This window comes from Microtus pennsylvanicus, chromosome 3 (assembly GCF_037038515.1).
Source record: "Microtus pennsylvanicus isolate mMicPen1 chromosome 3, mMicPen1.hap1, whole genome shotgun sequence".
Lineage (NCBI taxonomy): Eukaryota > Metazoa > Chordata > Mammalia > Rodentia > Cricetidae > Microtus > Microtus pennsylvanicus.
The window spans coordinates 81,386,842-81,410,199 of NC_134581.1; the positions used below are offsets into that span (position 1 = coordinate 81,386,842).

The following is a 23,358-nucleotide window of genomic DNA, read 5'->3' on the forward strand; positions in this document are numbered from 1 at the left end:
ACTCCCTTCTCCCCCTACCCACATGCTCCCATTTTTCTCAAGAGGACTTGTTTATTTCCCCTTCCCAGAGGGAATCTATATATGTTTCTCTAAGGGTTCTCCTTGTTACTGAGTTTCTCTGAGGTTGTAATCTCTAGGCTCATTATCTTTTGCTTTACAGCTGGTATCCACATATTAGTAATTACATACCGTGCTCATCTTTCTGGGTTGCCTCACTCAGAATTTTTTTTCTAGTTCCATCCATTTGCATACAAATTTCAAGATGTCAGTGATTTTTTACCATTGAGTAGTACTCCATTGTGTAAATGTATCCCATTTTCTTTATCCATTCTTCAGACAGGGGCATCTAGATTGTTTCCATGTTTTGGCTATTATAAAAAATATTCCTATGAACATAGTTAACAAATGTCCTTGTAGTATGATTGAGCATCTTTTGGGTATATGCTGTGCTTGAGGTCCTTTAATTCCCAATTTTCTGAGAAACCACCATACTGATTTGCCACAAGGTGCATTCCCTTATTCTTTATCCTCTCCAGCATAAGCTATCATTGGTGTTTTTATTTTAGATATTCTGATAGATTTAAGATGGAATCTCAGAGTCGTTTTGATTTGCATTTCCCTGATGGCTAAAGATATTGAACATTTCCTTAAGTGGTCTTTCAGCCATTTGAGATTCTTCTATTGAAAATTCTTTGTTTAGATCTGTACCCTATTTTTTTAAATTAGATTATTTGATATTTTAATGTCTAATTTCTTGAGTTCTTTATATTTTTTGGAGTTCAGTCCTCTGTCTGATGTGAGGTTGGTGAAAATCTTTTCCCATTCAGTAGGCTGCCTTTTTGTCTTACTGACTCTTTTCTTTGCTTTACCTCAGTTTCAAGAGGTCCCATTTATTTATTGTTGCTCTCAGTGTCTGTGCTACTGGGGTTATATTTAGGAAGTGGTCTCCTATGTCCATGCATTGAAGGCTACTTCCTACTTTCTCTTCTATCAGGTTCAGTGTGGTTGTATTTATATTGAGGTCTTTAATCCATTTGGACTTGAGTTTTGTGTATGAGGATAGTTATGGATCTATTTTCATTCTTCTACATGTTGTCATCCAGTTATTCCAGCACTAGTTGTTGAAGATGATTTCATTCTTCCATTGTATAATTTTAGATTCTTTGTCAAAAATCAGGTGTTCTTTTGACTGTGAATGGTAGGTAATGCAGAGATTTCATGTAGCTAAAGGTCTGAGGATAAAAATGAGTGTTGGGCCATATGCAGGCCCTCTGGATCATCCTCAATAAAGCTCAGTGAACACTTCAGAAGAAGAAACAGAAAATATATAACACTCATAAGATGGGAAGGAATGCTGTAAAACATATCTTCTCAATATAACCTGACACTCATGAACTCATTAGAACTAGATATTTGTATAAGATTGTACTTTTCAACATTAAATCATGAATATGGGAAATTTCATGAGGTCTCACACTTACCTAAGGGACTATGAGTAGTCAATGGGTCATAGGAAATATGGCATGGTTTTCTTCAGTTCTGCAGTCACTGTTGTCTATTGCTGTATGAACACAAAGAATCACCTTCCACATATGCTGATGCAAGCAGCCATAGTTAAATTTAGTGGGTCACACAAAAAAGTAATATAAAAGTAAGAAGAAGAGGACTGCTGAGAGGAAGAGTTTCAGCAAGAGAGAATGGGATAGCTGGGAGAAAATGAAAATGATCAAATTCATTATGTGCTTTATTAAACTGTTATAGCAAAAAAAGAGTATAGTAGCATAAAAGTGAATGATTTTGAGGTAAAATTCAATGATGGAATATGCTGTGGGACAATGGTCTTATACTCTGTAAAGATTTGTCACTTGTATTGGTTTAATAAGATGCTGATTGGACAGTAGCCAGGCAGGATGTATAGGCAGAGCAACCAGAACAGGAATTCTAGGAAGAGGAAAGGTTCAGTTTACAGTCCTCACCCAGATGTGGAGGAAGCAAGATGAGAACGCCTCACTTGATGGAGGAAGGTCATTGGTTAAATAAAAAGAAGCTGCGTGGTTCTCATTGATTAGGAGATAGGTGGGAGGAGTAAACAGAACAAAACGCTGGGAGGAAGAGGAAGTGAGGTCAGACTCGACAGCTCTCCTCTCCAGAGCAGACACCTTCAGAGAGACGCCATGCTACCTGCTCCAGGGAAGACGCATGCTATGAAGCTCCGACCCAGGATGGACTTAGGCTAGAATCTTCCCGGTAAGACCGGTGCTATACAGATGATAAGAAATGGGCTAGTCCAGGTGGGAGAGTTAGCCTAGAAGATGCTAGGTAGAAATGAGCCAAGCAGTGTTTAAATGAATACAGTATCCGTGTAATTATTTCGGGGCATAAGCTAGCCGAAGCCGGCGGCTGGGGTGTTGGGGATGCAGCCCCGCTGTCCATATTACTACACTCACTGATAAAAGGTACCAAACCACATGATTAACACTGGCAAGAATTATAGGTTAATTTAAGATGAAAGATTTAGTTAATAAGAAAGCATGGGTAATAGGCCAAGGAGTTTTTTAATTATGTAGGCCTTTGTGTTTTCTTTGGGACTAAACAGCTGCGGGACTGGGCATGACAGAAACCTCTGTCAACAGGAATATATTAAAATGAGATAGTATGAGGGTATAACCATTAAGTAACAAGAGTGTCCCTCAAAGGAAAAAAGAACATAAAATATAAACTAAGTTTATAGCCTCTGACAACTTAAATAATGGAATTTATCTTTATGTTACATTTGGTGTGGCTGTGATTGTCTTGTTTGCTTATCAGTAGCCTATACTAAGAGTTTTGTAAGAAGGTCTGTAAGCTCTGATTCATTGTGTCATTTATCCTCCTTTTCTCAAGTCTAGTCTAGTTTGGGGGTTTTCAGGTTGTTATTGGTAAGTGTTACTAGACATCAGTGTGCTGTTGGCTCTCCATTCATTCATTGAGGCCAGGTTGTTTTCCATATCTTAACTACATCCCTTTGTTCCTTAGGTCAGTTGTGGCTGGCTCTTGTTACTCACACTACTTCTACAAATTAGGCCATAAACTGGGTGGGGTGAGTCAGAGTCTTGTCAACAATTCTGCTTCCCTTGGAAGCACTGAAGATACTTGCCTCTATATTCACCCCCTAGACCTTTGAGGAATTTGCACAGAGCAAACTCCTATTTCTGGGGTCTATACGGCCTCTCTGATCAAGACATTTTTTTAAGAAGGTGACTTCTCACAGTTTAAGTCTACTTTCGAAGATGTCTCATCTTTCCCTGAAATCTAGCTGGTGTAGGGGCAACTCCTAAAACATTGACTTTTCACAGTAGATTCTCATTGATTTTGGCTTTTCAACAATCAAATGTGGTTGTCAAACACCCAGAAGTCAGCTACACCAGAATTGAATAATAAAGTGTGGTTTAAAATTTAGCTGATGTGTAACACTTAGCTGAAGCCCAACAAGGACAATTGGTAAATGATCCTTGACTCTGTCAAGACTAAGTTTCCTAACTAGAAACTCAGGAGAGACTATAAGCAATTGTTCTGATAAAAGGAAAAAAATCTTTTCTGTTTAAGAAGATTTTTATAAATATACTTTTTTAAAGTTTTAGCTTCTACAAACATTTTTTGTGACATACTTTAACATTTTGATTGTATCCTAATCTCTACTTCCATTTTGGAACAAACTTTTTCCATAGAAGACAATTTCAATATAAAATCCTTTCTATAACCTAAAGTCATTACCTTTACTCTTAAACTTTTGAAATGTTATGGATAACTGTTTAAGATGATAATATAAATGATGTAGTTGAGTATTAACAAAAGGCAGCCAAGTAGAGGGACAGCATTTCAGATGAACTAATAATATGGGAATTGACATGTTTTCTACCGTGCACATAATATTGGAAGACCACATTTCCCATTTTGGAACATCTGTTTACAATGATATCATCACGATAATTTCATGTACGGATGATGAATAGAGTTGACAAATTAATTGCTCCCTCAGAGCTATCCCTGAACTCCACATAAGACTTAAGTGTTTTTTTTTTAAAGAAAAAAAGAACACTATGAGCTAGCAATCTAGGGCGAGAGTATTCTAATATTGATTGCATAAGCCTCAGGAGACCTGATTCATAAGTGGGTACGGAAGCTCCTTGACTCGAGGAAACTGTTCTGATCATAAATAGGAAATATAAGTTCTAGTCATTTAGTAAAATGACTTAGTAAAATGGCGTCAGGTTTCCAGGTCTACAGAACAAGTACTTGAACTTTTGCCAAGGTCTCAATATCAGCCTTTGCTTTTCACACTAACAGGTAACACACAAGACTTCCTGATCCTTAAGGAATGCATTTCCCTTAAATCAATAATGAGACAATGGGGATGTTCTATCGGGAACTCACCAAGGCCAGCTGGCCTGGGTCTGAAAAAGCATGAGATAAATCCGGACTAGCTGAACATAGCAGACAATGAAGAATACTGAGAACTCAAGAACAATCGCAGTGGGTTTTTGATCCTACTGCACGTACTGGCTCTGGGGGAGCCTAGGCTGTTTGGATGCTCACCTTACTAGACCTGGATAGAGGTGGGCGGTCCTTGGGCTTCCCACAGGTCAGGGAACCCTGATTGCTCTTTGAGCAGATGAGGGAGGGTGACTTGATCGGGGGAGGGGGAGGGAAATGGGAGGCGGTGGCAGGGAGGAGGCAGAAATCCTTAATAAATAAATAAATTAAAAAAAAAAGAAAAGAAAATCCAATGAGCCTATGGAGTCACAGAACATCATGATGGTCTCTGAGCATAAACAAAGACCAGAAACTTTGAAGGTCTTTCCTTAGCCAAGGAAGGATTTGGAGAGGTCACTGGAATTGGAACTTTTTAGATATGAATAGGATTTGTGAAAAATAAGTGCCCTCAGCCTCTCTTCAGAATGTTACTGTGTCTCTCCTTACAGTCTAAATTTTACTCAGTGGAATGTGTTGATTCTTGTTAGCCTGACTCCTATCTTTAGTGATATTCTTTTAGCAGCTCAGCTCTCAGCCTGTCTAGAATTTTTATGAACTTTAGATCAAAAGTTCCTGTATTGGAGTTTATATCAAGATATGATGTTTGAAAGGAAGAAAATGTATATTATGTGATTTCTAAGATGAAATAATATTTCAGTTAAAATCTAAAATTAAGATAGAAAATGAGGACCATGGAAATGAATCAGCCAGTAAAGATGCCTACCTGATCACCTGAATTCAATCCCCGAAAACAATAGAGTGGAGAGAGAGAAAGATAACTCCAATAGATTGTCCTTTGATCAGCACATGGCACCATGGTAGGTGCATGCGTATGTGCATGTGTGTGTGTACATGCAAACACACACAACACATGCACACACGCATGCACATACACACACACAGGCACACAATTTTAAAATAAAAAGGCTAAGAATTACTGGGGAAGAATGAGACATAACGTCTTCCTTCACTTTTGTATAAGGTGACCATAAAAGTCCTGTAGGAAGCGCTTCACTTCCAAGTGATAGAAAAGGCTTTCTCAGGAAGCAGAGACAAAAAGAGAACATATCTTACTAAAGATTACAAGGACAGATATGGAATAAAAAAAATAAAAGGGCTATTTTTGATGTATTTCAAAGTCAACTTTCTATCTGCAGATCTGGTTTACAATAGAAATATTTATGGATAAATATTTTTAAAATAATCAGGTTTTATGAATGACTTACCAGTCCTTGGAAAACAGTAAATATCTACTACATGGTATGTGACTGCATATGCAATGACCAGTGTTGTTACTTTCATTACTAATGGAGTAGTGAGTGGAAAGGTTCCCAGTCTTCTAAGTTGTCTACTCTGATTTTGACTTACATAACCCACCTGCTAGTCTGTCCCGTGTCTTTACTTAACACAGAGCACTGTATTTTCCATTTCAACACAATACCTTACCTTTTATATGTATCTTGCTTTTACTCTATCTTTGGTTAATACTTGAGTTGCCTTAATTCCATTTAGAACAGATAAAGGCTAAGAGTAAAGAGCACAGAAGTTCTGTTAGGTCTGGGGACCTTCTCTCAGCACTCTAGTTTTCAAATCTGCAGTGATGTAATTTAAGGAGGAGGTGATATAAGTACACATACTCCTTTTATATAGTAAAATTAAGGAATGAGTAGAAAGAGAGGCAGAAATAGACTTCCTTAGGGAAGAACATACCATATGGTTATCTAGTAACAAACTGTCAGCTCTGAAAGTACATGCATGTAACATGATATAGAATGAATACTTTGTATTTTAATGTGTATACATCTATGCATGAAACAACAGTGTAAAAAAGATGTTATGAATTTGAATTAGATCAAAGAGGGGTTAATGGTATGGTTTTGGAGGAGAAAGGGGGAAAGGGAAATGATGCTATTGTATTATGATTTAAAAATAAGAGAAGTAATAAAAAGGTGTATTGCCAACAGTGATGGCACTAGCTACCAAGTTTGACCTTTCAGTGGAATAAATATAAATTAGAGAGAAACATATCCCATGCACTATATTAAATTATCCTTTCTTCCATAGCAATTCAATAATTGTCATTTTAAAATGGATAAGGGTTTGGGCATGACAATGTTTGCCTTTAATGTCAGCATTCAAGGGACAAAAGCAGAAGGATCCCTGTGAGTCTGAGATGAAACTTAACTACATAAGAGTCAAGTCAACCAGGGCTATGTAGTGAGATCCTACCTTGAGAATACAGATAAAAAGTGAATTCTTGTTCATATCTAACATGAAACAATTAGAAAAGATAGTGGATATTCTGTCCTATATATCTACCTTCTTTCTCTACAGTTAGTCAATAGCATCGTGTGTACATCTGCATCAAGAATCCAGTGCATTACAGTGCAACAATGGAATTCAAAAAATATTTTACAAGATTATTTGAGTTTTGAAACTATATGAATTGCCAGTGAGTTGATAGGTATTGTGTCTTATTCAAAGTATCTGTACAAAGCAATTGATTTAATAAGTTAGTAATATGGGTACCTTGGGATTCTCTTTTTATTTATAGTTTATGCATACTAAACAGAGCTACTAGGTTTTTATATTTGAATTTGTTGATATCATTTAATTATTATTTATATAGGATCTTGTTTGGCATTCCTTTGTTTTTCTTGAAAAGAAAAGACCTAAGTTAGTAAAAAACAAAGTCTGCAAATAATTATAGAAAACCAGTACTAATGGAAAACACTTAAAAACTAAATTGTATCCCATCCAGAACAGTCACCCTGACAAGTTTGTGTTCTCATTGACAAAAGAAAATAGTAATGGACACTGAGGAGAACTTTAAGACCATTTATTGAGGAAGAGAAAGTGAGAGAGAAAGGAGTGGATAGAGAGAGGGAGGGAGGGAGAAAGGGAGAGAGGGAGGGAAGGAGAGAGAATCAAAGAAGGGTTAATAAAAAGTTTCACTTTCATTAAAGGAGAATTAAAGTAAGAAGAAACATAACAAAAAGACAAGGTGAGCAGATCAGGAGAGTAAGAACTGGGTGCTCAGGGCCTTTTTTATTTACGGTTTTTATTGTAGGAGATACAAAATTGCCTTTTTCCCACAGTGGTATGGGCTCTGGTCAAGAAAGCAATACTCATCCTTTCATGTTTCCTGAGAGAAATATTTAACATTAATATTCTCTTGTTTGAGTTTGTAGTCAGCTTTGAGTTATTTTGTGTGGTCCAGAACTCAGGAAGTATATGTGACTGAAAAGAATAACTACATTTATTGCTGTCAGCTTTCCCTTTTTCTCTCTTATCTTTGGGTCTGGAAGGAACAGCTATTTACATGTTATGTTATCAGTTTTATACTTTACATCTACGACCAGTGTACAGACACTGTCATAGGCTCATCTTAGTTCTTAGTTTTAAGCCACGTTTAGATATTTAATTCTTATTTAATGACCAATGCATGAAAATGAATTACAAGAAGCTTGGGGATTTTTCAATCCCCTTCCTTTTGAATTTTGTACCTCTTATCTCTTTGGAGGAGATTGACAATGAATATTTAAAAACAAGTACCCTAGTGGTGGAATTTGGGGGTATCTACAGTCGATATCTCATCCTCAGGTATGTCACATTTCATGTTATTACTGGGGCTCATGCTGACCTTCTTTAACACAAAAGCTTGCCTTAGAGACAGTCCCTCTGCTGTGTACTTGGGAAGCAGCCACACTCAACATTTGTAAAGAGGGTTTTTTTCATCCCCTCTCTTCTTTCTTAACATTCCCAGAAGGTATAGCTTCATAAAGTTAAGGATGACCTTACCTTAGAGTTTAATAATAGTTTTGCTGGGAACTTTCAGACAATTTAGAAATTTTATCATCATATAAGAACACATTGATGTTGACATATTGCTATTAGACTATGTATGTCTTATACTTTGTAAATGACTATAAAACACATTGTGTAAACTGTCTCAGTTACCATAGCTAAGAAGGAAATGTCATAATTTCTCAAACAATTTTTTCTTATTGCTTTGCAGAGGATAATGAATAGTGACACCAGGTTACTTACACACACCATCAAGATTCAACAGACATGTTCTCAGAATATAGACTTACGTAAAGCAGTGTCTAATTTGAGAATATTTGACCAGGTCTTGTAACTTCAGCTCTTGGAATAGAAGACAAATCATTGATATTCATGAAGCATCTCTTCCAAAGGCTTGGTAGACCAACTTTCAAATATGAATCTATAGTAACTGGTACTTTTATAGAAATCTTGTTTTTGCACATCAGTAGAAAACAATTTGCTGCTTCTTAAAGCATACTCAAATCTCTCATAAGAAACAGTTTCTTAATGGATATCAATGACCAGACTGCTGACTTTTAATCTTTGCAAGGTCAAACATTCTCAAAGTATGAAGAACCTTTCAGTGGTGACTCAGTTTATCCTTCTTGGCATCCCACACACAGAGGGTCTGGAGACCATTCTCTTTGCCCTGTTTTTGTCTTTCTACATCTTCACCCTGGTGGGGAATCTACTCATACTCCTTGCAATTGCCTTCTCCACTCGGCTTCACACTCCCATGTACTTCTTCCTCTGCCAGCTCTCTGTGTGTGACATATTTTTCCCTTCTGTGAGTTCTCCCAAGATGCTATTTTACCTTTCAGGAAATAGCCGAGTCATCTCCTATGCAGGCTGTGTGTCCCAGCTCTTCTTCTACCATTTCCTGGGTGGCACTGAGTGTTTCTTATACACTGTGATGGCCTATGACCGCTTTGTTGCCATATGCTACCCTCTACGCTACTCAGTAATTATGAGCAATAGAGTATGTGCCTTTCTGGCTATGGGAACATCAATTTTTGGCTGTATTCATTCAACATTTCTAACTACTCTCACCTTCCAGCTACCCTATTGTGGCCCCAAAGAGGTGGACTATTATTTCTGTGATATCCCTGTGGTGATGAAATTGGCTTGTGCAGACACATCAGCCCTGGAGATGGTGGGATTCATCAGTGTGGGTCTCATGCCCCTTAGTTGCTTCTTCTTCATCCTCACCTCCTACAGTTGTATAGTCCGCTCCATCCTACAGATCCGCTCCACTGAGGGCCGACACAGAGCCTTCTCCACCTGCAGTGCCCACCTCACTGCCATCTTGCTCTTTTACATGCCAGTGATTTTTATATATCTAAGGCCAACACCAAGCCCTTGGCTGGATGCAACCGTTCAGGTCCTAAACAACCTGGTCACCCCTATGCTAAATCCATTGATCTACAGCCTCCGGAATAAGGAGGTAAAATCATCACTGTGGACTCTTCTACACCCACAGTGCTTCATACCTGAACAATTGTAAAGAAACATCAGTAGTGAGTACTTAGGTATCCTTCAGCTTTAATGGAATAGATTTAGAGACTATTTGAAACTATTTTGTGTTTAAGAACATGGATATTACTATCTTAAATTTACACTATTACAGACTAAGTTGCAAAGAATTGGCATCTAGAGAGAAGTGGTGAATTAACCCTCCAGGACCAGGTACCTGACTCAGATCTACCTGTATTCTCAAGTGAACATTGCAGGTAAGAGTGAGCACTCCTTCTGTAGACAGAACAATGTGAGCCTGCCACTTGTCCACTTTTCTTTCCATCCTACTTTTGAATAGCATTAGATATTTAATCAATTTATTCACTTAAGGGCTACAAAAGGTTGAGAGAAGTGATTTTATTTGTCAGTAATCATGTTACATTGAACCAAATGACATTGCATTAAAACAGGGCTTAAAGGAATGGTTAAGCAGATCTTATGGTTAAAATCAAGGAAAGTATCACTTATATACTTTTCAGCTTGTACCTTCTTGGACTTAGGGGTTGACTTTGGTCTATCGTCTAGCATTTTAATTTTGTTTTCAGATAAAATGAACTGCTAATGAGACATATGCTATTCAGTCTAACAAGCTACTAGTTGTATGACTGAATTCATTAGCAACTTGATTATATGCAGTGGGAATAAAGCATCTGTGTTGCTCATTCTAACAATGGCAAAGAAAAGAGAAAAACACAGGTAAGAAGGTGATAGAAGACAAAGGAGCACAGAGAGACAATTGTCTTCTGCTTGCTTCTGTCAGAGTCAGAGAATAGGCACAGAACCTACCAGGCTAATCCAGCAACTCTATCTTTGTTTGAAGACCTTGAAGCTACTTTGGCAAGAGTTCCCGGAAAGCAGAGCAGCTTTTGCAGGGTCCTAATCTCAAGCTCCTTAACACTCTCTTTTAATGCTGTTTTCAAATAAACAAGAGACTAAAGAGGTTTCATATTATTTGTTTAGTCCATGGCAAGCCGTCCTCAATGTTCTCAGGATCTGCTCTTCCATTTCTCCAATGTCTAGTCTTAGCTGCTCAGACAGTCATAACAATCTATGATGCAAGGGGAGGAGCCTGGTCCTGCCACAATTTGATGTGTCATACTTTGTTCAAGCACATGGGAGGCCTGCCTCTTTCTGAATAAAGATGAAGAAAAAGTAGATGGGGAGGGGGAACGAGAAAGTACGGGGAGGGGATGGAAGGAGAGAAGGGAAGGGAAACTGCCATCAGAATGTGAAATGAATGAGAAATGTTAAATTAAATAAAATAAAAAGGAATAAAAGATGGGGTCTTGCTTCTTTAAAAGAATAAACTCAGAGAGATGCCATTTGATGAGTAACTTCATGCTTAACTAGAAAGAGAAAGGTTGAAGAAGTCCTGGTGTTTGATAGCTGTGAGGTCAGTTGGGAAAATCAAGCAGCTAAGCAATCATTAGAATAGGCCTGCATTAGTGTTAGTTAACCCTCCTTGCATTCCCTCTTCTACCCTGTAAATCCCGCCCCTATTGCATTTAACTTTTTCTTGATCCATTATTTCCCCTTTCCCCTTTATTCCACTGTTTTCTTTTTCTCTCCCTTGAAAGTCCCCACTCATGACCCCTTATGAATTTTCTAGCATACATCCTACATACCTATCTAAAGACTCAAAGCTAACATTCACAGATGAGAGAAAATATGGCAATCTTCTTTCTGTGTTTGAATTATCTCTCACTGAATAATTGTTATGAGATATTTTTATTTAACTGCTAATTTTATAACTTTTAAATATCTGAATAATTCTTCATTGTTTTCAGTGTATCACATCTTACTTTCCATTATTCATTCAATGACAGATATCTAGGCTATCCCTCTTTCTTGTGAAACAAAGCTGTAATAAACATGGATGAGCAGGTGTCCCTGTTGTAGGACACAGAGTCCTTTGGGTATATGTTCAAGAATGCTATAGGTTGCTCCTGTGCTAGATCTATTTCTACTTGTGAGAAACCTCAACACTGGCTGCCACAGTGGCTGCACCAATAGCAATGGGTAAATGTCCTCTTCCCTCACAACTGAATTAGCATTTTTAATCATTTTGTTCTTGTTGTTTTGGGATTTTTGCTGTTGTTTTGTTTCATTTGTTTATATTTTACATCATTCTTACTGAGTTAATCATTGTAAAAAATTCAAATTTGTATTTCCCTGATGACTGAGTATTTTAAAAAATAATTTTCAGCCATTTGTATTTCAAGCCTTGGGGCCTCTCTGTATAATTCTATGCCTCATTATTTAGTTACGTTCTTTTGTTTTTCATTTGTTTTATTGATGTTTAGGCAATGATTTTAATTCTAAGTATGTTCTTGATACTAATCCTTTCTCAGCGGTAGAATTGCTAAAGTGTTTTCATTTTTCTCATGATGCCTGTGTTGGCTAGTAATGTTAACTTCAACACAAGCTAGAGACATCTGAGGGGAAAGAATCTCATTTGAGAAAATGCCTTCGTAAGCTTAGGCAAGCCTAGAGGTTTGTTGTTAATTAGAGATTGATGTATGAGGGCCCAGACAGTCTTGGGTGCTGTCAGCCCTAGAGTGGTGACTTCTATTGCCTCATAATAGCAGTTTCAGCAAGCTATGGCCAAAAGCCAGAAAGCAGCTATCCTCTCTGACCTTGCATCAACCCCTATCTCCAAGTTCCTGCCCTGCTGGAGTTCCTGCCCTGTCTGTCTCTAGTTTTAATGGTGGGATGGGAGTGTAAGTGCAATAAACCCTTCCCTCCCCAGGTTTCTTTTGGTCATTTTGTTTCATCTCAGCAGTGGAAACTTCAAAACTGAGACACTGCCTCTTAACTTAAATGATCGTGTCCTTTGCTTTATCAAAGCTTTTTAGTTTCTTGTGGTCCCATTTGACACATTTTAATTCCTTGGTGCCAGGGCCCTGTTCAGAAAGTCCATTGCTGTGCCTGTAAATGCAAGCATATTCTTTATTTTTCCTCTATCAGTTCAGGGTATCATTTTAACATAGTCATGAAGCATTTGTACATATGTGTTTCCCAGGTATTGTTTCTAATCATTCTCATTCACTATATATGAAAGTCTCCTTTCCTGGCAGTGGCTAGAGAAAAAAAGTATATTAAGACCCCCTTTCAAATTTAAAATAGATTATTCTCTCTTAAAATACATTCCAATCAGAGTTTTCCTTCCCTCCACTCCTTCTTTCCGCTCCCAGATCAACTCTTCTTCTGTTTCCCTCTTCAGAAAGGGACAGAACTCCAAGAGATAGCAGCCCAAAAGAACAAATCAAGATACAATACAAGGCAAAAACTCTCTTGTCAAGGCTGGATAAGTCAATCCAATAGGAGGAAAACAATCTGAAGAATAGAAAAAAAAGCCAGAGACACACCCTTTCCCACTGATAGGAGTCCCACAAAAACACCAAGCTATCAGCCATAACATATACCTAGATGACCAATTGCAGAACATTGCAGTCCCTCGGCTTGCAGTTCCGCCTTTGTGAGCCCATGTGAACATTGCTTAGTTGATTCAGTGGGCCATGTTTCCGTGGTGCCCTTCATCCCCTTTGAATCTTACAGTCGTTCCTCACCATCTTCAATGAGATGCCCCAATTTCCCTTGCTCTACATTCTTTTCAACACGAGCTGTCACTTATGTTATTGATCTTAGCCATTCTGACAGGTGTAAGGTAGAATCGTAAAGATAGTTCTAATTTTCATTTCCCTGATGGCTAAGGATGTTGAACATTTCTCTGTTTCTCAGTATATATTCCTCTGTTTAATTATTCCTTAGATCTGTATTCTATTTTTAATTAGATTATTTGGTTTTTAATATCTAGTTTCTTGAATTATTTATATATTTTGGATATTAGACCTCCAGATATGGAGTTGGTCAAAATCTTTTCCCATTCCAAAGGTCGCCTCTTTTTCTAATTGACACTGTCCTTTGCTTTATAGATGATTTTCAGTTTTCTGAGGTCCCATTTATTAATTGTCTCATGAGTTTCATTTATTAATTTTGATATTAGTGCCTGTGGAATTGTTCTTCTCTTTCCTTTTTGTCCAGTGTATGTTACTGGCCTCTTTATCAAAAGCCAGGTCTCTATAGGTATACGGATTTATGTCTGGCCCTTCAATTAGATTCCATTTGCCAACATGTTCTTTTTCATGCTAATACTCTGTGAGTTTTATTTTTATAGCTCTGTAGTACAACTACAAATCAGGGATCATGATACCTCCAGCAGTTCTTTTATTGTTCAGGATTGGGTTCTTTGTTTTTCCATATGAAGTTAAGAATTGTCCTTTCAAGGAATGTAAAAAAAAAAATGTGTTGGAATTTTGATGGGGATTTCCTTTATCTGGAGATTGCTTTCATATGCATGAGTGACACTGGAAATTCCAGTGGGGAACTCATCTAGCTGATAAACACTTCCATCAAAATGGTTAGATACAAGTTTAACTAAAAAATAAATAAATAAAATAAAATAAGGAGCCCTCCTATACACAAATGACAAATGTACTAAGAAAGAAATCAGGGAAACAAAACCCTTTACCGTAGCCTCAAATACTATAAAATACCTTGTGGTAACTCTAAGCAAGTGAAAAACTTGTACAGTAAATCATCAAGTCTTTAAACGCCAAAATTGGAGAAGATATCAGAAGATGAGAAGATCTCTTATACCCATGGATTAATGGAATCAACATATTAAAAATATAACAGTCAGATACCATAAACAACATGAATTGGTAATAAAATATACTGCATTTACACAATGAAATATTATTCATCTGTTTAAGAAAAACCAAAAACACTGAAATCATAAAATCCCACCTAAATGGTTGGTTCTAGGAAAAAAAAATCATATGGAATGAGGTAATCACGATGCCAAAAGTAAAATATTGAATAAATTATATTTTATATGAATAATAACCTTTAAGGCTTTGGTAGGCATGCTATAATCCACATGCCCACAGAGATAAGGTACAAAGAAAGGGATTATGGGGGACGGAAGTATCGCTCAAAGAAGGAGAAATAGAATGTATAGTTATGAAGAGACAGAAGGGGCACCAAAATAAAAGGATTAAAGAAACAAGAGGCCAGAAGCAGAATGATGAAGGGAATAAAGAGAGGGAAAACTAAAACTAAGCACCATCTGAGAGGTTATATGGAAACCTGCTGCAATACAAGCTCCTTGAAATATACACATCTGTGGGATAAAACTACTTGAAATCACCAAATATTGAGGACAACAAAGCTCCAGCAGTACATATCTCACCACCAAGTAAACCTCTAGTGCCAGGAATGGGTTCTACCTAATTTTGTTGTTCGCCAAAGAGGCTCCATGGAAACCCCCAAACATTGTTAGTACATATATATATATATATATATATATATATATATATATATATATATGAATATTCATATATATCCCTAAATACATAAATACAGCCTGCTCAGTCTGTATAAAGCTTCATATATATATATATGCTTTCAGGATTGAGACTTATAATGAAAGAAAACCTAAGTGGAGCCAAGTCCACAACTATCAATTTTAACATTACTAGCCTGCCCTAGAACTGTTATGATATCAATAACAAGTCAAATTTCAAAGGAAATTAGAGGCCACAAGAGATTAGGGAATGATGCAAATTTGAAAAACAATAGATTTGGCATAGCAACTTGCAGAGGTTCCCAGGGAACAGGTGGTCCAATGAGGCATTTACACAGCAGAGAAAGTGGGGTGGTCACAAGGGGTTCACACACTCTTTGTCAATTTCTCTAGGGATTATCTTCCTTATTGAACCGTTGTGGAATAAGTGTTGAATCACTCCTTGAGCTCAGAAGACTTCTACTCTTGGGTCTTATAACATAAATGAGGTTCTGGAGGGACCATGACATCATTTAAAATCCTATAAACACAGAGGATCTTTTCCCTTGCACTAACAGCACACCATCCTGTCACCAATGGTGTAGTACACTCTGTTGTGCATTGTCCTGAATAAAAAAGAGGCCACTTGTGATTTTTAAGTTAAAAAAAAAAAGAAATCTCAAACCCAATGCTGGCATCATGGGAGGGGAACACTTAGTGTGGTGAGAGTCCCTTCTCTTTTGGAAGAAGGGAAAGATTAACTCCCTCATTGAGCTGTTATTATCTGTAACGAAGTAAGTGTTTAAATCTTCTTCCCTTCCTTCTTTTAAGTTTTGTTTTTCACACTATGGAAGTCCTGGGATGCAAGGATTTATAGGTAAGTCCTTATTTTGGGCTTCCTTATCCGTCAAGGTAATGATCAGTGTCCTGGTGCCACTTAGCGTCTTACCACATGGAGGAAAGAGGACTTTTACCGGATCATTATTCATTGTTAATTAATCACCTTTTATGTTCCACAGTACTACAAAAGATTGCCATTATAGAACTTAGTTAAATATTTTCCTTCAAAGGGAAAAAATAATAACCTTTACCAAAGATACATAAGACAAATGCTCAGGCCTGTCTTCCTAATTTTCTGAAAGATGGATGCATTCATTCATAAAAGTCTGCCTTTTTCCTTATTACCTGAAATACAGTATTTTCAAAAGCTTGTTTTCTAGTTACATATCTTCAGGCATTATTCTTTCTTTCTGGGTAATCTCATTCTGGATTAACATACTCACTTTTGTTTCAGTCAGTCACCTTCGCAAATGCTTTAGTAACAGACTCCCACCTTGCCATGAAACCGTGGGACTCACTATGTAGTGTGATCCTGTGTGTAAGAACATTTCAAGATCATCACCGCATTAAATCTTTCCAGCGACTCTGTGAAGTGAGTTTTGTTCCACTTTAGTGAAGTTCGTTAAGTAGATGTTTAGTGTAAATCAGGTGTGACTTACAACAGCACTTCATATGTTCATTGCAATACCCATGCAGTCACAAAGAATGTTATAGTAGCATACACTAAATAAATAAATAAAAATAAAAATATCAAACATCAGTATCAGGTGACACAGAGCAGAAGCAAGTGAGAAAAAAGTAATGGTCACTCAATGGTCAGACATGGATTTCCCTTTTTACTCTCATGGTGTTGCTTTGAACAGTCACAACATCCCATTTTACTCTCAAAAATCTGCTGGAAATGGCAAATTTAACTGTGGAATTTGGCTTGGGTTTCTGATGTACAATTTTGTCCTTGCTTAAGATGAGAACCTGAGTATAAAAGTTATAAATCATGGACCTGTAGTTATATAATCAAGAATCAGAATTGTTCCAGTTCTTATTCTCAGCAGCCATCCAAAAACTGGGTATGATGATGCACACCTGAAATCCCAGCATTAGTAGGTGGAGCATGGTGACAAGGTGATTCTGAGGGCTTGATGGCCATCGAATCATAACACCAAGCTCTCGTCAGTGAAAGACCTTGTCTCAAAAATTTAAGGTAGAGAGACATAGTCAAGGTAACTGAAGTTGATCCTTGGCCTCCGTATGTGCACACACAGGCCACATGCAAACACACCACACCTCCTACCCTCCCCCCTCCACCACACGAGAATTTTAAAATCAGGGTTTTATAATTCTGGTTAAGTTACTTTGACTAGACCTTTTTTAAAAAATCTTTCTGAAAAAAAGTGCTTTAATTTTGAGTTCTGTCTTTTATGAAATTATATCCAATCTAACGCCGAGTTTTCCTAAGTTGCTACTTGACTCACCATTTTTTTATAGACGTATGTGATTCTTATGAGCTGGCCTAGTGGTGAGTATAGAATCAGTGAGAAGCTTTGGGGTTTTATGTGTTTATTTTTAAATTATGCTTGAATTTGTAAGGGAAAATGTTACAAAACGCTGGCAATCAGCATCTCCGTTTGCAAACTGTGCTATTTTCCTAAGGCTTTATTCTGTTTGATTTGTAATCTTAGCATGAATCTTGTATATGCTGCTTTACAATTGGCTGCATGGTGGCTTACGCTTTCTCTTGCACATCAGTGATATGAGTGTCATTTATACCACCCAGTGTTGGAATGTTTTGAGAGGCTAGTTTCATGTGAGCTGTAGGGGATACTATCTGCACTTAAGCCCGTGTCCCCATTCTTCTTATTACTTGCTATATTTCTCAACAAATTTCAGCTATCTCTATAAGGGAACAAAGGGTTTCTTAAAGAGGCATTCCTACTTTGTGGTGTTCATGCCAATATTAAACCAGTGTGTTCCCTCCTGATCCCTTGCCTTGGGTGGAGATGTAAAATAACATTCCTGGACCCTTCTACACTACAAATGGCTAGAATGGTTAACATTTAAAGTAAACCTGCTCTCCTTAAATTCTTATTTCTTCTCATTACTTCCCCTTTTCCTTCTGGCAGCATCAGAATTCCATCATATCCAAGGCAAATCATATTTTTATTTTTAACAGGGATTTTGGGAGAGTGATATTATCCGAGATCACCAATAATATGCATAAAACTCAATAATCATTACACATTAAGCACTCTATAGAGAATAACTCTAAAAGTTTTCAATGGTATTTTTTCATTTTATCATGGTTTTCAATGATACTCTCTTCCCCACTGTGTCCTACATTTTCATGGTTCATATTATTCATTACATTTCAACATCTTCTATACATTTTTGTTAATATTATTTCCCTGAAATGCATTCATACACATACACTGCAATTTTGCTGTTTGCCCTTTATGCTTACTGAGACTAAATTAAGTCGTCCTGAAAACTCTAATGATGTTTATATATGGATATGGCTGTTCCAGAACTCTGGAACAACCAGTGACCATGACCTCTTCTCTACAATGCTGCATATACCCAAACTGAATTCAATCCCAGATGATGTTCCATGAGAAATAGTAAAATTTTTAAAGAGTAAACAGGAAGAAGATTAACTTTCTTCTAACAAGAACCCTAACATATTCATGATTCAGTTACTTCAATGCAATAAACATTCATTATAGACTTCACACAATAGCAAAAATAAATTACAGTAATATTTTAATAATTTATTAAGTAAAATGAACACTAAATGTAGCTTAAGTGCTCTGTGTATGTATGTAGGGATTTCAGATATGTATGTATTTCCGATACTTTTACACTAATTTCTATTCATACTTTTTCCCTTTTTTCATGTTGTTATGTAAATTGTCAATAATAGTGATGTTCTCATGTGGATGTCCTCAGGAAATTCCATTTTCTTCCGTTTACTCTTCACCCTACTTACAATTATCAAATTTTTCCCTTTACCAATGACAATGATTACTTGCCAGCAACTATGAAGATGTTTGGGCATTCAGACTGCCTCTCTTCTTGCTCAAGAATCAAATGCCTCACAAGGTGAAGAGTGTCTTAATATTATCCAGTAGGTATGGAATCTGGGGACAGAAGATGAATGCTGTGGTTCTGAAGTTCATTGTTTCAAAGTCCTGGATATGATTCCAGGGTAAAAGTAATCATTTCTGAGTCTTCAGAAATTTGGTATCAAAACAAGTAGGTAACACCACAATTATGTTACAGAGCTGTAGTAATAACTGTGATAGACAAGGTGTCTTCCTGGAATACATAGTCCAGCTCTGTCCACATTGAAATTTCCAATTTGTCATTCAGGGATGCATCCACTGAGCAAAGACAAAAGTTGCAGCTCTTCAGTAAACACTTTCCTAGACTAGATTTAGATAAAAAATTGCAGCCTTTATTTTAGGGACCTCAAGCTTTTTAGATGCTGGACTAAGTCTCACCATAACATCATATATGGATGGTGAGGGTATTGACTTATCATTTCCAAGATTTTAAAGACAATTTTTTACACAGTAATCATTAATTGTAAGAAAAGAACAGACAAAAATGAACACAAGAGTTAGACACTATAGCAATGATCACTGGATAAATTCTACATAATTTATATCTCATGAAGATGTGTAAGGTAAAAATGCAACGTGAAACACGGTCTGCTCCTGTCTGAGTTCCAAGAACACTGAAAGGAAAGCATTTTAACAGCCTTCTTATCACACTTACCAAGAAGTACATTTGGGTTCTCAGCATATTCAGTTGCCTATTTCTATTCAAACTAAACAAAGCAAATTAGGACATAGAGACTGAATGACAGTACAAGGGGATGTATGTAACAAAAGAGTACATTCTACATGTCCTCTGCTGAACATTCTTTCGTTATTTAGCGTTATCCAACTATGTCCTAATATCTACTGGGAATATTGGGCCAGACTAAACATGCTTACCCTAATTTCTTTGGAAAATTAAGCATTTACAAACATTAAGTTTCCAAGAAGTCCAGACTTTTTGTTTTAATGCAATAACCTTTCAGAATTTAATATACAATGATTATTAACATTGTAAAATATTTTATATTTCTTTATTTACATAGCATGTAATTCCACTAAAATCTAAAACCCACAAAATGCACCATAGCTGCTAAATTCTAGGGAATTTAACAATCTAATAATAGTGAAAAGTTTCACTCTAAGTTCATTTCATGCAAATGAGCCTTCTCATATGAGTAAATGTCCCAACCAACCTACACACAATGCATGTATGCATCAATCTACATTTATACACAAATATATGTATGTGTGTGTGAAATTAGAATAGGTAAATACTACACAAATTGTACTCTTATGATAACTCATAGTTCAAATTAGAAGGGGGCAACCTGAATTCAACTTTAATGAACATTTAGTATGGTCCGAGCTCAGCCATCTCTTTCAAAAGCTGTCACTGAGTGTAATTGAGTAATTTAAAATGCTCTAAAAGGAAAGAGGAGGAACAATTTTCCAGGTTGGATTTTCATTCTGTATTAATTCTGAATAAAGAATTATGGGAATTAGCTAAACCATGTCACTCTTCTATTTGGAACTCTGTCATCTTACCTCATCCATTGCTTCTGCATGTTAAGGCTTTACTTTATTCGTATTCATGCTTGAGAGGAAATAAATCTCTAATATGAAGTCTGTGTTAGTATTATGTTTTATAGCACACAAATGACCTTGAAATAACTCCCATTGTTATTTCTAAGGAAAAATTATTAAAAACCATGACAATAAATCAACCTCTACATTCATATTTTCATGTTTAGGAAAATCCAAAATAAGCTTCCTGGACCATGGGAAATCAAACATTGCTGGATGAATTTGTTCTATTGGGAATACCTCAGACACAAGGACTGGAGACTCTACTCTTTGTTGTGTTCTTATTCATCTACATCTTCACATTGCTTGGAAATTTACTCATTTTCACAGCAATTGTTTCCTCATCTACCCTTCACACCCCTATGTATTTCTTCTTGGGACTTCTATCCATTTTTGACATGTTATTCCCATCAGTAACCTGTCCCAAGATGCTATTTTATCTCTCTGGTCAGAGCCCAGCCATCTCTTACAAAGGCTGTGCCGCCCAGCTCTTCTTCTATCACTTTCTGGGTTGTACTGAAGGTTGCCTCTATTCTGTGATGGCTTATGATCGCTATGTTGCCATCTGTCACCCACTGAGATACATGCTCATCATGAAACCTGGAGTGTGCCTGAGTTTGGTCACAGTATCCTGGTTGGTTGGTGGTCTTCAGTCCAGCATTCTGACATCCTTTACTTTTCAGTTAACTTACTGTGGGCCCAATCATGTCCACCATTACTTCTGTGACCTTCCTGCAGTTTTGCCTTTGGCTTGCTCTGATAGCAGACTGGCTCAGAAGGTGGGTTCCATTAATGTTGGCTTTCTGGCTCTGATGCTTCTCTTCAGTGTTTGTGTCTCTTATGCACATATTGGAATTGCTATTCTGAGAATCTGTTCAGCAGAGGGCAGGCAGAAAGCATTCTCCACCTGCAGTGCCCACCTCACTGCCATCCTCTGTGCCTATGGACCTGTCATCATTATCTACCTGCAGCGCACACCAAACCCTCTGCTTGGTGCTGTGGTGCAAATATTAAACAATATTGTCTCACCCATGCTAAACTCTTTAATCTATTCACTGAGGAACAAGGAAGTAAAGAGGTCCTTAAGAAGGGTGTTTCACAGTTTAGCTTAGGTGTTTAAAAATTAAATATGGAGTTCATAATTAATTTTTTAAATTATTCTGTTACCATTAATCTCCTGTTTCATTCTTTTAAACAAACAAACCCATAAGAGAAAACATTTATAGTATTTTCTAATTTTTTTGTCTCTATCATCACAAATGTCTCAAAATTAATTCTATAACTATTCTTATTTGCCATTCTTTTCTGGGTAAGTAATCTGTAGCCTCATAAAATGTCAAAAGATGTTTTTCTTGTCTTGATACATGACTTTCAATTTTGTAATTAAAATTGAAAAGACCTTTGACTCTTCTTTTACTTCTCTATGTGTCAAGTCTAGCCCCACTTCAGCTTCTGTTGTGCTTGGCATGCACTTCTGCTTCATACCTTTTAGCCTTTCCCAGTCGCATTTTATAGATTCTTAAGTTATATTTTTAGAACACTAATTGTTCTTCAGACACTGAGGTGATATTTTTATATATACCACCTTACTTAATTTTCATTTGATGTCCATAAAGTAAAGTTTACACATCCCTAAAAGTACTTTAAGGATACGGTCCTCAAGATACCAAACCAGCTTACTTTATCATTCACAATCACAGCTTTAGTTAAAAGAAAGGTGACTGCACAATGCTTGATGTTTGATGACAAGTACTTTACCTATTGAGTCTTATCTTTGGCCTTCACACTTTCACCCACTCAAGTCAATTAAAAAATAAGTAAATAAAGTAAGGATTTAAACACACACACCTTTTTAAGTCCTTAGAAATAAAGCCTCCTTAAATAACTTGCCTGCCAATGTGCCACTCAATGGTAGCTCTAAAGCCCTTTATGACAGAAAAGAGTGGGCCAAAAGATAACTGGGAATGATCACAGACACAGGTCTTTTTAATGCATTGACTCTATCATCGCCAGTCATTCTGCTCTACTTTTGGCACCATTTGGAGGTGGGGTAAAGTCTTTTTCTCTGTGCCATATTCAGATAAAACAAGGACTGACCCAAGTCCTTTTCGAGACTCCTTTGCCATGATTTTATCCCTACACTATGCTGTCAGTGCATTATATTACTATCAGCCTAAACCATTGGACAGGTTTCTCACCCAGTGATATGGAATAGGTCCTACTTGTTCAGTTATTATGCTTATTAATTAATTTTCTCTCCAAGCAGCATTTTATTAACTTTGCCTCTACGAACTCTGGAGGTGAGAAAAATTTCTCAATTAAAAAAAAAATCAGAGACCGAGGGGAAAACAAGGACATTTGTGGTATTTCAAATGAGAATGAGCTCTATTAGCTCATATATTAAGCTTTGTCCTTGCTTGGGGGGGGGACTGTTTTTGAAGGATTAGGAAGTATGGTCCTGCTGGAGGAAGTCTCTCACTAGGTCCTGGGTTTTGAGGTACAATTCCTGGTGCTCACTCCTGACTCATGGGTGTAGATCAAGGTGGGAGCTCACAGCTATTCCTTAGCTTATCCATCACGGACTCCAATCTTCTGAAACCATAAGCCAAATAAAACTTTTTCTTTTACAAGTTC

At 37.0% G+C, this 23,358-nt stretch overlaps 2 protein-coding genes across 2 annotated transcripts; both read left to right on the forward strand.

Annotated features, from left to right (window-relative positions):
- The first annotated feature begins 8,908 nt into the window (after positions 1-8,908).
- On the forward strand, positions 8,909-9,844 carry LOC142847117 (olfactory receptor 10D1B). The gene has a single exon (XM_075967846.1). The coding sequence runs from the start codon at positions 8,909-8,911 to the stop codon at positions 9,842-9,844; it is 936 nt and encodes a 311-aa protein (XP_075823961.1).
- Positions 9,845-20,918: 11,074 nt separating this feature from the next.
- On the forward strand, positions 20,919-21,836 carry LOC142847118 (olfactory receptor 10N1-like). Its single transcript, XM_075967847.1, has one exon. The coding sequence runs from the start codon at positions 20,919-20,921 to the stop codon at positions 21,834-21,836; it is 918 nt and encodes a 305-aa protein (XP_075823962.1).
- The last annotated feature ends 1,522 nt before the right edge of the window (positions 21,837-23,358 follow it).

What these genes read in the sequence shown, in the direction of transcription:
- LOC142847117 (XM_075967846.1), top strand. Translation starts at nt 8,909, where the DNA reads ATGAAGAACCTTTCAGTGGTGACTCAGTTTATCCTTCTTGGCATCCCA.
- LOC142847118 (XM_075967847.1), top strand. Translation starts at nt 20,919, where the DNA reads ATGGGAAATCAAACATTGCTGGATGAATTTGTTCTATTGGGAATACCT.